This window comes from Giraffa tippelskirchi, chromosome 13, assembly GCF_054371585.1.
Source record: "Giraffa tippelskirchi isolate mGirTip1 chromosome 13, T2T-mGirTip1v1.2.pri, whole genome shotgun sequence".
Taxonomy (NCBI): Eukaryota; Metazoa; Chordata; class Mammalia; order Artiodactyla; family Giraffidae; genus Giraffa; species Giraffa tippelskirchi.
In genome coordinates, this window is record NC_137287.1 from 111,729,759 (window position 1) to 111,743,225 (window position 13,467).

General features: G+C 46.2%; 1 protein-coding gene across 10 annotated transcripts in view; it reads right to left on the reverse strand.

Annotated features, from left to right (window-relative positions):
• CHD6 (chromodomain helicase DNA binding protein 6) overlaps window positions 1–13,467 on the reverse strand; it is a 194,991-nt gene that overhangs the window by 28,176 nt on the left and 153,348 nt on the right. For all 10 annotated transcript variants that reach the window (XM_081556952.1, XM_081556951.1, XM_081556949.1 and 7 more), the window contains 4 exons: window positions 11,353–11,442; window positions 8,910–9,013; window positions 4,738–4,867; window positions 2,932–2,992 (listed from right to left, as the gene is read on the reverse strand). In XM_081556952.1, coding sequence (XP_081413078.1) covers window positions 2,932–2,992; window positions 4,738–4,867; window positions 8,910–9,013; window positions 11,353–11,442 — 385 coding nt within the window. The remainder of the gene's footprint in view (window positions 1–2,931; window positions 2,993–4,737; window positions 4,868–8,909; window positions 9,014–11,352; window positions 11,443–13,467) is intronic.

Sequence of the window (13,467 nt, forward strand, 5' to 3'; positions counted from 1 at the left end):
AGAATGACACAGTGGTGAGTTCCTTGGGTTTTCTTTTTTGCCTTATATGCCTTAGATTTGGAGGTAAAGAAGCTGGCTAGCTGGAAATGACAAAAGGGTGCAGACAAAAAAAGCCTGCTTTCTCTAGCCCAGGACAAGGAAAAGGGCAGGCTAGGAACAGACACAGTGTTAAGACGAGACGTGCTACACTCCAGCCCAACAACACAAGAGCAGACAGCGGCTTACCACATCCACGCCAGCAAAGGCTGGTGGGGACTCCAGACTTTTGCCTTCGCCAGGCTGTACCAGGGCACCTGGTTCCCCTGCTGGGTGGTGTCAAAAAGTCAAGTAGGGAGCTTGGATTTTCATCCCTGACAGCTGGCAATGAGATGCCCAACCACCCATGGTATCAGCAAAGACCACATGGAGAGCTGAACTTCCATTCTGCCCTCAGGTATCTTTGGGGGCTGACTAGGAACATTAACCTCTACTACAGCCAGGCAGTCAAAAGGTGGTACATGCTGTACACTAGCCCCCTCCTCCCCCTGCCCCGCCCCCTTCCTCTGTGATACAGATGTCAGAGGCAGTCAGTCACAACAGAAGTTTTAAATAAGATCCCAAGTCTCATATTATAATACCCCAAATGTCCAGGTTTCAGTAAAAAATCACTTATCATACCAAGAACCAGGAAGATCTCAAACTGAATGAAGAAAGACAGCCAACAGATGCTAATGCCGAAATGACAGACATCTTAAGAATTATCTGACATAAGATTTTAAAGCAGTCATCAATGAGGAATTCTGAACACACTCCAGAAGATGTCAGCAAAGAAACAAAGCCCCAAAGAAGAACCAAAGGGAAATTTTAAATTTGAAAAATACAATGATGAAACCAAACCGAACAAAAACACAATGGATAGGCTCAACCATAGAAGGGAGGAGAAAGAGGAAAGAATCAGCAAGCTCAAAGAGGGAAAAATATAAAGTACCCAGTGTGACCACCAGAGAGGAACAGATTAAAAACAATTAAAACAGGGCCTCAGGGACCAGAGGAACTGTAACAAAAGACTTGACATGCATGTCATCAGAGTTCCAGAAGGAAGGAGAAAGGGTTCCAAGAAATAATGACCGAAAACTTCCCAAATTTGGCAAAGGACACGGATTTGGCAAATCGACAGATTTGAGAAGCTGAAAAAACACCAAATAGGATAAACTCAAAGAATCCACATAAACAAAATTCAAGAGTTAAACTGCTGAGAACTAAAGATAAGGAGAAAAGCCTTGAAAGCAGCAAAAGAGAAAAGAGACCTCACCTAATTGAAAAACAACTCACGTGACAGAAGATTTCTCATCACAAACCATGGAAGCCAGAAGGAGGTGGCACAACATTTTCAAGAGCTGAAAGAAAACTGTCCACCCAGAATCCTATATCCAGTGAAAATATCCTTCAGGAATGAAGAGGATATCAAGATATCCCCAGATGAAGGAAAACTAAGAGAACCATCACCAGCAGACCTATCCTAAAAGAATGGCTCAAGGAATTTCTCCCAACAGAAAGAAGAAATCTTGGAACATCAGGAAGAAGAAAGAACACAGTAAGTAAATGTATGGGTAAAAACAGTAAACGTTCCTTATCCTTTTGAATTTTCTCAATTATATTTCATAGTTGCAGCAAAAATTACATTATCATTATTCTCAGTGTATGTAGGAGAAATATTTAAGACCATTATAAAGAGAAAAAACTAGAAGTAAGGATAAATTCCAGTAAGGATTCTATACTTCACCTAAACTGGTAAAATGATACCAGTGGACTGTGATATATTATGTATATGCAGTAATGCATACAGAGTAACCACTAAGAAGCTTAAAAACCTAATATAGATAAGTCAAAAGGATCAGAAAAAAATTTCCAGTAAACCAGAGGAAAGCAGGAAAAAGAAACTAGAGAATCAAAACACCGAGAAAACAATAAAATGTCAGACTTAAGCCTTAACGCATCAATAATAACATGACATGTAAATGGCTGAATATATCAACTATAAGACAGGGTGCATTAAAATATATAACCCAACTAAATACTGCCTACAGGAAACTCACTTCAAATAGCCAGGTTAAAAGTTAAAGGATGGAAAAAGTGACTATCATGTAAACATCAGTCAAAGGAAACCAGCAGTAGCTATCATAATATTAGATATAGTATACCTCAGAGCACCCCCCCCAAAACAACTATCAGACAAGGAGGGGCATTCTATATTGACAGCAGAGTCAACCCACCAAGAAGACATCCTAAATGCGCATGCACCAGCCAACAGAGTTGCAAAACACGTGAGACAAAAACTGATAGAAGACTGAAAGGAGAAATACATAAATCCAAAATTATAGTTGGAGTCAAACTAGAAACAAACAACAGAAAGATTACAGAAAAATCTCCAAATGCTTAGAAATTAAATAACACACATCTGATCGATCATCTATGGGCCCAAGGAAAAGTCTCTGGGGAAAAATTTTTAAAATACATTGTACTGAATGAAAATGAAAACACAACACAACAAATTTTACCACTTACAGTAAATGGTAAAAATTATGGAGCATAGCCAAAGTAACCCTGAGAGGGAAATTCACTGGAAGGACTGACATTGAAGCTGAAGCTCCAGTACTCTGGCTACCTTATGCAAAGAGCTGACTCACTGGAAAACACCCTGATGCTGGAAAAGATTATCCCCGTGGTGGGAAACTGGATAGAAGGTACATGGGATCACCCTGCATTGTATCTTCTGATTCCATCTAAAATCTACCATTATCTCAAAAGCAGAAGTTTCATTAGAGTAAGGCTGCAAAGCAGTCTGTGAGTTGACAATTTTTACAATAAAATGTTGGGGAAAATGCAATGCAACTGCAGCAATGCAACCAAAGACCAATACACCATGACGGGGATTTCTCACATTTGACTCACCATTTGTTTCTGAAGGCCATCTACTTTCTCTTCTGTATTATCTTCTTTATCCGTGTTGCCTCTAAAAAATAAATAAATAAATAAACAAAAAGAGTAAAAAGCATCACACACCACCTAGGAGCTATTCTGCAACCAGGATGCTGGCACAACTCCCCCTAAATCACTGACCAAAGAGAGTACTAGTAGACTCTTTTCTCCACAGGCCTCAGAATCTTGATTTTTCCAGTGTCATAACTTCTACGAGCAGTGACCTCCACTTAAGTGGAACTTCACCAGGAGCCTCATGATCTACTCAGGTTAAGTTCAGAGGCCTGCTCTTCCACAATGATGTCATCTTTGAAAAGGTAATTACTGCCCATCAAGAATTAGCTGAATATGTAGCTTTGATAAAAGCACAGACTCTAGACACTGACAGCCGTACAAACCAAGAGTCCTCATGGGCTGACCCCAGCTCCCATGGTAGGGTGAGTCTCAGTGCAGAACTGCTCATGTTTGGCAGTGGTCATTTCCAGGGAAGGACACTGCCCGATGGACCATCGGCAGCTCGCCTCTAAATCCACTGCCTGATGTCTTCTCTCGTGAACTTAACTACTGCGGATGCCTATTTGTTTTTCATGATCCCTGGAAAAATCAACTTTGAAGGATTCCTGTCTCAAATGTTCTTCTCTTCGTCGCTCAGGTCCTAGTCTCCTACTTTCACTGCCTGACCCGAGAAAAAGCAGCCTCCCCACAGAGAAACCAGCTTTCAGCCACATTCAGGCACCTGCCCCAGGTGGTGTTTCTCTCAAGCCCATGAACCAACATTAATACCACTGGTCCTCTGAGCATTTGTTAACATTTCTCTGGATGGATCCTTATTACCTTTGGGGACAGAGAATGTTATGATAGCTAGCTAGAGTGTTTGTCAGGGGCTAAGCATGGATGGAAAAATGCATTTCATCCTTTCCTCAGCCTTAGCAGATAGTTAGGGGGGCTGGCATTGTGTACCCTTGAGTCCAGCCTTGCCCGTGACCCTAGGAAATACAACTTTGGGGGAGAAGATCAGGCCAAAAGCTCACCAAATGCAAACCAAAAGATTCTATGCTATGTCTTTCAAATACTCACACACATACACACACATATGAAAACCACAGCTTTGGCTATTTAGTTTTCCTATGAATTCATACATTTGGGGTTATGCCAAAAGTAAATAAAACTCAGACAAAGGGGACGCCTCCATACTTTTTTACACACAACCCATGGACAGGACCTAAATGCCATGGCCGTCAAGCAGTGGCTATTCATGGACCGTGCAATCCTTAGAAAACGCCGGAATTTCATCTCAGGCATTTCAAGGTCAGGAAGCCTGAACTTGCTGTGCCTCTTCTTAACTTTCCGCCAAGTATGAGAGGTTAAGAGAGGTCTGAACTCCTCTTTGAGAATCCTCTGACCAGACAAGGCTGGTTAAGGAACAGGGCAGGATGGTGGGCAGCTTGGGGAACCCAGGAAGGATGGAAATGGGTATTCTTTTTTTTTTTTTTTTTTAGAGTTTATTAAAGTATAAAAGGGATAGAGAAAGCTTCTGACATAGGCATCAGAAGGGGGCAGAAAGAGTACCCCGGAAATGGGTATTCTGATCAAAGGGTTCAGAGTTCAAGAGAAAGGCCTGAGGCATTGTAGGATGTAACTGAAGCGATTCTGGAAGGCGGTTCAGGCTGAAGGGAGAGGCCAGGCTGTGAGGAAGAGACTATGAGAGTGCTGGGTGCCTGTGGTCAGAGATGCGTGGCGCGACAAGTCACACTGTGCTTGGTCTGTGCAGCTTCTCACCTTTCAGGGATGTCTGAGGCCCCGTCTGTGACACCCTGCTCTGCAGACAGCGACTTCTCGTCTGGCATGCCCACCTTCTCCAAGAAGCAAAGTGCTGGGTCGGCTCGCATGGCGTTGTACCTCTCGTAACCTGATTGGGGGTGGCGAGAAACAAGGTCATGACGGGGATCATGTCGGAACTCATTAAATCTGCCTTGCGCCCTAGACATGCATTTTGTTTCCCTTGTTAAGTAAAAAAGCAAAACAAGCCAACCAAAAATACTTATTTAAGAATAATTGGATCCTGTAAGACTTCCGGTTGGGGGAAGATCCTTGAGCTTAAACAGATTCCTTTGTGCTTGACCAAAAAATGAAAGCCGAGGTGTACTGTGTGTCCTTGAAGACACACAAGATACAGATTCCATTCCCACTTGTTGTTTCTTTTGGACAGCATGAGGATCAGGCAAGCTGGTTTCACAATTTCTTCCCCTCACTGCAACCCCTACCCCCGTCTCCAACTCTGGACACTCTGTTATCTTGTCATCTCCTGCCTGCATGCACGCTTGTTAAGTCGCTCCAGTCATGTCTGACTGTGCAACCCCACGGACTGCAGTCCGCCAGGCTCTGCTGTCCACGGGATTCTCCTGGCAAGAATACTGGAATGAGTTGCCATGCCCTCGAGGCGCCAGGAGATCTTCTCAACCCAGGGATCAAACCCTCACCTCTTATGTCTAACCTGCATTGGCAGGCAGGTTCTTTACCACTAACACCACCTGGCAAGCCTTGAATGGGTCATAATTTTCTTATGGTCCAAATTTATCCCATGTGTTAGAAAAGGAAACTGAGCAAAGTGATGATGTAAAGGATGAAACATAAAGAGGCTGATTGGGATTGTTGACTGGATTAAAACAGACTCATTGCCTCTGTGTCCAGGCTCAGTATAAAATCCTAACCCACTGACCAGGGCTTTGGAACGACCTCTCACTCTATCCTGAGTCAAAAACAGATGGAGGAGTTTTGACCCAGAAAAAGAGACCCCAGAAGAAAGGCAAAACAATGCAACAATGTCACTTTTAATTTGGTAACACCATGCTTGAGAATGCTATTTTATTGACTCTAATGTAATCCTATAATGAGACCGGATATTTGGTCATAGCTGTTGTCACATCAAACTATTTGGGGGGAAATCCTCTATGATCCTCAAAATCTTTTTCTTGCTGCTCCTAATGAAGTCCATTTCTAGCTCTGTAGTAGGTACAGAAAGCCCATCTCAGGTGAGGGTAGATGCTGTGCCGAAAATGAGAACTGGCTTGATCAAACACACTGGATTTTACTCTGCTGGGTATTTCCCTTCTAGACTGGTTTCTGTTCTGCTATCACTGCTGATGCTGGTCTAGCCTTCGCATGGAGGCAGCACCTGGTACTTTTTCTCTAAGGGGCTTTAGGTACTTCATCTTTTAATCCAAAGCATCTCTTCTGCCTTCTCCATGACAGGTGCTGCCAGCCCAAGGCATATGGTGGGAGAAACGGGTCCCCTATGTTCTTCTTTATTCATTCATTCCTCAGGGCGATAGTGTGATTACTTAAAGTTTCTCTCATGAGATTGAGGGCTTTCCAGGGACAGACAGAATTTGTATTGGCTTTGGCTTATCATTATGCATTCAGTTCCTTGCACAGCGCCTGACACTGTATAAACTCAACATAGTAACTGCCTGGATGTGTCAGTTTGGCTCAGATCCTCTTCCAACAGTCACTGTAGGAAGAACCACTCTCACCCTCTCCCCATGTTCTGCCTCAGCTCACATCAAGACAGGGATGTCCTTGACTCTCCTACTGTCTTGAAGATGCGCCTGCCACCATCTCCACCTGCTGCTCCCCAGGAAAAGAGGCGCCTACTACCCGGGTGGGTTCCTCCTCTGCAGACTTCCTGTCGTGCGTATGTATGAAATTTGGACAGGTTCTCCACTTCTCTTTCTCAATCAGCTTTGGAGCTGGAGGTGGGTGAGAGTGACTGATCCAGTTCCCTAGAAAACCCTGACTACTGAAGAGTAGTGGGAGCTGTGTGATAGCAACATAAAGACATAAACAGCAGAGCAACAGGCTGCCTGCCCCTGTCCACTTGTCTAAAAGTTCCTCTGTAAGAATGTGAACAAGGATACTAAACCCCACAGCTTGATGACTATTTCTAAGTCCAGGCTGCCCTAGAGGGGCAGTGGCCATATCTTCCTGCGATCAAGAGCTGTCAAGAGCATCGTTCAGAACAGATTTGCTGCAGAGTCCTTCTTGCTGACACCGGAAGCCCCAACAAAGATGCAGCCAATTCTTCCATGGTGGTCGGCTCAGAGATGGAACCGGGGCTTTAGTCTTCTCATCTAAACAGGGTCGTAACAAACTATGTCTGGAGTGGACTAAAAGAGCCACGAAACCTCGGACAATGAACAGCTGCATGTTTCTTAACAAAGAAAATGGCTGCAGCCTGACGGCTCATACTTGTGTCTCCATGGCATGGAGGTGAGGCAGAGAGAGCTCCTGACGGAGCCTTGAAAAATAAACACCAGACAGCATGGCTCTTTGAAAATGTCACATGTCCACCGGCTGCTGGGTATCTGAGAGTTTGTCACCTGGTAAGACACATTGTGTGGGCTGGATTATTCTGCGGAGAGGGCTGTTACATGGGGTGATGAGGTATGTTACCCAGGTGAGGACAGGTCTAAGCTGAGGCCCGTGGACTGTCTGCTGGATGGCACCCCACCAGGAGTGGAATCTGATTTGGACTCTGCAAGACACCAAAGAGGATGGGTCCATGGAGCCAACCACAGGCCTCTGTCCAGCCCAGCCTAGGTTTGATTCCAACACCCCTGTCCAACTACACGGGTCTGGTCACATCCGTGAGTGAGCCAGTCAGCACCACGTGTTGCTTAACACCAGTCCCCCAGCACTGGGTACAGAGGCTAGGTCTTCCCCATCTTCACAGTGTGTCTGCTAAGCTCATCACATACGAAGTCTTTGAAGCCAAAAGCACAATATGGGATACAGAGGGTCATTACACAATGACGGGAGGTATCACTCACCAGGAAAGTATGGCTGACAATCCTGACACTAACAACACCAGGCCTCCCAAAGTCTGCAAATACCAGAATCTATGTTTTGAAGGGATTCCTCATTAAAATAGGTATATGCATCGTTGTTATGTAAATACTGTAGGTTGGCCTGCAAGTGTTGAAGAATTCTACTGATAGGGCATGTGTGAGAAAAAAAGTGAACCTTCCAAAGGCAGAGGAGTCAGTGACGGTGGATGGCACCCAGCACCTGTCATGTGCGAAGCACTGCTCAGGCCGCCCACATGCCCTGTCTTAGTTAATCTTCCTATAACCCTCCAGGTGGGCTGTCTTGTTCTCTCCCCAGTGTCCAGGTGAGGAAATAGGTCAGAGAAGTTTCTGACTTGCCCAAGGTCACACATTTATAAGTGGCAGAGCTGGCAGTGAAGGCCAGGGACATATACCTCTGCCCACTTTTAAGCCCTGCTCTCCAGCTCAAAATACCGGCTAGTTCACCCAGCAGGGAAGGTGTGTATCAGGTACATTACAGGGAATATTTTCCAGGACTTGCTTTATTCATTTTAACAGTCGGCTGAAAGCAAGGGCAGGTACTTAGAACAGGGCCAGAGATGTCAGTTTTGCCAAGCTATTAAAAAAACGTCTCTCAGTTCCCTTTGGTCTCTAGATTACTATATTAAGAAAAAAAAAAAAAGGATTTCTATGCTATCTTCTATTCTTAAATTTTTATACCAAATAGGGCAGAAGATATGTACTAGGAATTAAGTAGATCAGCTGAAATGACCTTAGAATTCTGGATACAAGTGAAATGGTAAAACCTAACATTTTCCCCATTTGTTTATTGCTTCACTCCAGAAATCCTGGGGCTTGCCATGTGACAGACTCTTGGCCGGATGCTGGGTCTGGAGAGTGAACGAGAGCGGGGCAGCCCCTGACATGCAGACACACTAGTGAGGAAGACATGCCACCCTGTCGAGGGGCCTCAGTGATACTCACATTCGCTGTATTTGCATGACTCACACACTCATCTGGGCAAATTCCTCAGAGGACAGAGGGGAGGCTCTACTTTCTAAGAGAGACATGCAGCAGGCCTGTGGGATTTTTCAGGAAAGAGAAAACATGCGCTGAAATACACACCGTGTTTGAACACTCCAATCAGGAGGGACTTGTCGGCCTCAGCGTCCCACCAGTCCACCGGGATCTCCACGTAGTCAATGTCGGGCAGGGGCACGTCCAGCTCCCTGTGGAAGGAAGGGCATGGACTCAGTGCCTTCCACATGGACAGAACACAACACAGGAGCTCCTGGCTGGAGCCCCGGGGCTAAGCCACATCCCTAGGTGAACGCTTAGAGGCTGAAGGAACAAAACTGGGAGGATTCAGACAGCAGGGGGCCCAGGTGTCCTAACCAGGGCCCTGCATTCGGTTAACATGGGGAGTGACTTCAGCAGGTGTATTTGATGTCCAGGCTCCACTCAGACTGAATAATGCAGAATCTGAAAGCACCTCGTGGAGAATGTGTTGCCAGTCGGGTTGGGGTGGGGCCGGGGGCTCTACATGTGTCAGGCGATTCTAATGTGCACCTTCAGTTGACAACCACAGCAAAAGCCATCAATATGTCTGTTAGGTAAAGGCAGAACACCTGCCAAGTGTTTGAATTCACATATGATCAATGGCTGAAAAGTGCCCAAGCATCCTGGTCTGACACGTAGAGATCGTGAGCACTATTTCTGAACGAGCTAGTCTGCACTGCTGCACACAGGGTAGGAAGAGAGCCTTTCAGGGGACAGGGGCCACAACAGGAGGAACTTCCTGGCCAGGGTCTGCGAACAGTCTGCTGGGTCAAACTTCTGGCTGAAGGGATGAACGTGGCTCACCCCAGGGAGCAGACCTGCAGGGATCGGTCCCTCTCTGAGTTTCTGTGCATGTTCTGAGAGCTCACACGGACCCTTAGCTAACTGGCTTCATTTGTTTGAACACCGTCCTCACTCTTGGAAGGCTTTGGGGTTTGAGGGAGAACATCCACCTGGATGGCTCCTCTCTCCCACCTCCCAGGTGCCGGGAACGCCGCCTCTGCAACATCTCCAGCTGGTTCTTCCACCAGGTTCTTCTTGGGACGCAGGGCTGCCTGCCCCTTGCCAGGCCCAGCTCTCCTTGCAGGGGTGGGGGTCCCTGACCCCACCTCTCTCCACCTGGCTTCACTGCAGGGCCTACTGCTCTGCCTGCGTTGATGCCATGGGCTGAACAACTCTTTTGGGGTGTGCAGTGTTTCATTCCGCATGGCAATTTCTCCACCGTAAGGTATTTAACCTGAATAGGACCAGTGAGAACTAAGACTGTGGAAAGCAAAGGAAAGGGGGAAGAAGGTTGGCAGTGGACTTAGTCTCGTCATGTTCTACTCACTTCCCTCCATCTGCAGGTCTAGGGAAGCAGGGGACATGGGAATAAGTAAACTCAGGTAAATTACTTCTGCCAGGTAACACTGGATATAAATAATCAGGTTGAATTCTGCTGCCTTTACATGACTCACAAGTTGGACCTTTTTACCAGAACTGCGCTATTCTCACTATAAATGCCCACGGTAACTATGAAATTCATAGCCAGTGATAACAGTCAACATGCTGACTGCTCCTGATTACAAAATGCTCAAGGGTAGGACTGTCACTGCCCTTTACCTCTCTCCTTCTTTCATGCTCCTGTGACCACTAAGGCCATGAGCACTGCCCAAAGGGAAGAAAGAGAGGGAAGGAACCACGGCCCTGTGGAATCTCAAAGCAAAGTTCAAACACCAACACTTGCGGTCCCCTGGGGACAACTAGCACTGTATGGGGCCAGAGCAAACTGCAGGTCTGGGGGAAGGGATGGCGAAGGAGGCGACTGGTATTCCACTCACACACTGTGACTATCTGACAGCCCAATCAAGTGATAGCCGGGGGCTCAGCAGTCTCTTCCCCCAAATCTTGGGATACTCCAGGATTCTATAGCTTTGGAAACGCTAGCTTACAAAACTAAGGCACGGGTGACAAAGCATCAGTAACACGACTAAGTATTATTAACTAGCAAATAAAGGAGAACCACTCAAAGGTGGAAGAGGACTCAGGCCAAAAGTGGGTAAAGCTTTCAGTCTACACCCGCTACGTTAAACGTAAACGTCACTCATATCCATCCATGAGTGATGATTAGTTAAGGCAGAGAAATGATGCTTTAAAAGCAATTTTACAACACTACCGGAGGGAGGGAAGAAAACAACTAAGAACCTCACCAAGAGCCATGTTATTTTTGTTTTGTTTTTTAAGAGAAAGAAGGTTTTTTTCAGGGAGATTCTCCACAGACAGAGCGTGGGTCATCTCAGAAGATGAGAGAGGCCCACGAGCTATGTTTTAAACAACCACTTTTTCCTTTATTTCACTCACAGATGACCTGGCTGAATCATCCTCACTCTACCATCCTGCTTTACCAGGGACTGGTCCTGGGAGGGGGTGAACACGGGGCTCGTGAAACATAGGCAGGTTTGTCTGTTTCCATTAATAGGTACTTGACAGCAATTCTTTCACACTGGGCGTTAAGGATGACCTATTTTACCTGGCTGGAGTTCCTTCAAATGCTTTATCGGCTGCTTCTCCCAGTATTTCAGCTTTCAGGTAGTATAGCATCCGGACTCGCAGAAGTACCCTAGGAAAGGTGGACACAGTGAAGAAACACGTCAGAACCCATCAGCTGCCTGTGTACTGCCATTCCCTGGGTGATCCAGCGAAATTCTGGGTGCTCCCAGGTCATGAGGGCTGTGAGAGTACTAGGAAAAGAGAACGTTACCAGCAGATATTTCTGTGGTCATCTCCATTTCACACACGAAAACATTATCTTGCCAGTTATCTGTTAAGGTCACCCTGTGAACCATGGGGGTTGCTGCTGCTGCTGCTAAGTCGCTTCAGTCATGTCCGACTCTGTGCGACCCCATAGACGGCAGCCCACCAGGCTCTGCCATCCCTGGGATTCTCCAGGCAAGAATACTGGAGTGGGTTGCCATTTCCTTCTCCAGTGCATGAAAGGGAAAAGTGAAAGTGAAGTCGCTCAGTCGTGTCTGACTCTTAGCGACCCCATGGACTGTAGCCTACCAGGCTCCTCCATCCATGGGATTTTCCAGGCAAGAGTACTGGAGTGGGGTGCCACTGGGGGAGCAGAAAAACAGCATCTCCCCTGGCCCTTAAGACGACTCACCCCGTCCATGTGGCCACGTGACCTCTAGGGCAGAGCGGCCTTCCAAGAGGCTTGTTACCAGTTCCTAGTTAAGTGACAAGTAGGGTATGTTGAATGATGATGTTTTCAAATAGTTTCACTTGTACATGTGCCTGCTGCATGCTCAGTCGCTTCAGTTGTGTCCAACTCTTTGCGACCCCATGAACTGTAGCCCGCCAGGCTCCTCTGTCCATGGGATTCTCCAGGCAAGAATACTGGAGTGGGTTGCCATTTCCTCCTCCAGGGGATCTTCCCCACCCAGGGATCAAACTCATGTCTCTTGTGTCTCCTGCATGTTTCTTGTGTCTCCTGTATTGGCAGGTGGATTCTTTATCACTGTGCCACCTGGGAAGCCTGTAACACCCTTAACTTTAGCCAAACAAAACCTAGTAATAATTTGGGTGGCGGTATTGCCTTTTCTTTCTTCTCTTTTTCTAAAAATGACTGTTCTCTCAATATGAAATCTATTTCCAGAAAGTGTGCTTTGCACAAATGCACAGCTTGATGAATCTTCACATACTGACCGCACATGTGTGTCTCCAGGATCCAGATCAGGAAATAGAACATCTCCCCACAAAGCCCCCCTGGTGTTCCCTTCCGGTCACTTTATCCACCCCTGAACACATCATCACTGTCTTGACTTTTTGAGCTTAGATCTGAAGCAGCTGTTTTTTAGCTTTTTGAAGTTCTTTTGATAACAACTTCATGTACTCTCAGTACTATCATGCTACTAACAACAGCAAACAGTAGTCTGAGTACCCACTATGTGCCAGCATGTCTTAGCTCACTTGATCCTCAAAACAGTGCTAGGAGGTAGGAACTATTATAAAGGAAATCAACCATGAATATTCACTAAAGGACTGATGTTGAAGCTGAAGCTCCAATACTGTGGCCACCTGATGTGAAGAGCTGACTCACTGGAAAAGACCCTGATGCTGGGAAAGATTGAAGGCAGGAGGAGAAAGGGGTGGCAGAGGTTGAGATGGTTGGATGGCATCATCGACTCAATGATCATGAGTTTGAGCAAACTCCAGTAGTTACTGAAGGACAGGGAGGCCTGGCGTGCTGCAGTTTATGGGGTTGCAAAGACTCGGACATGACTTAGCAACTAAACAACAAGGAACTACTGTCCTTATTTTTAAAATAATTCATCTGCAGGTAAGTAATGGGGCCAGGATTCAAATCCAGGCAGTCCTGACTCTAGAGCCTGTCTTGACCCTCATCTGATATTGATGGTGTGGTAGTTTAGGCACCAAGTCATGTCCAACTCTTACGACCCCATGGACTATAGCCCGCCAGGCTTCTCTATCCATGAGATTTCCCAGGCAAGAGTACGGGAGTGAGTTGCCATTTCCTTCTCCAGGGCATCTTCCTGATCCAGGAACTGAACCTGGGTTTCCTGAATTGACAGGAGGATTCTTTACTGCTGAGCCACACAGGAGGCTCATCTGATATAGGGGT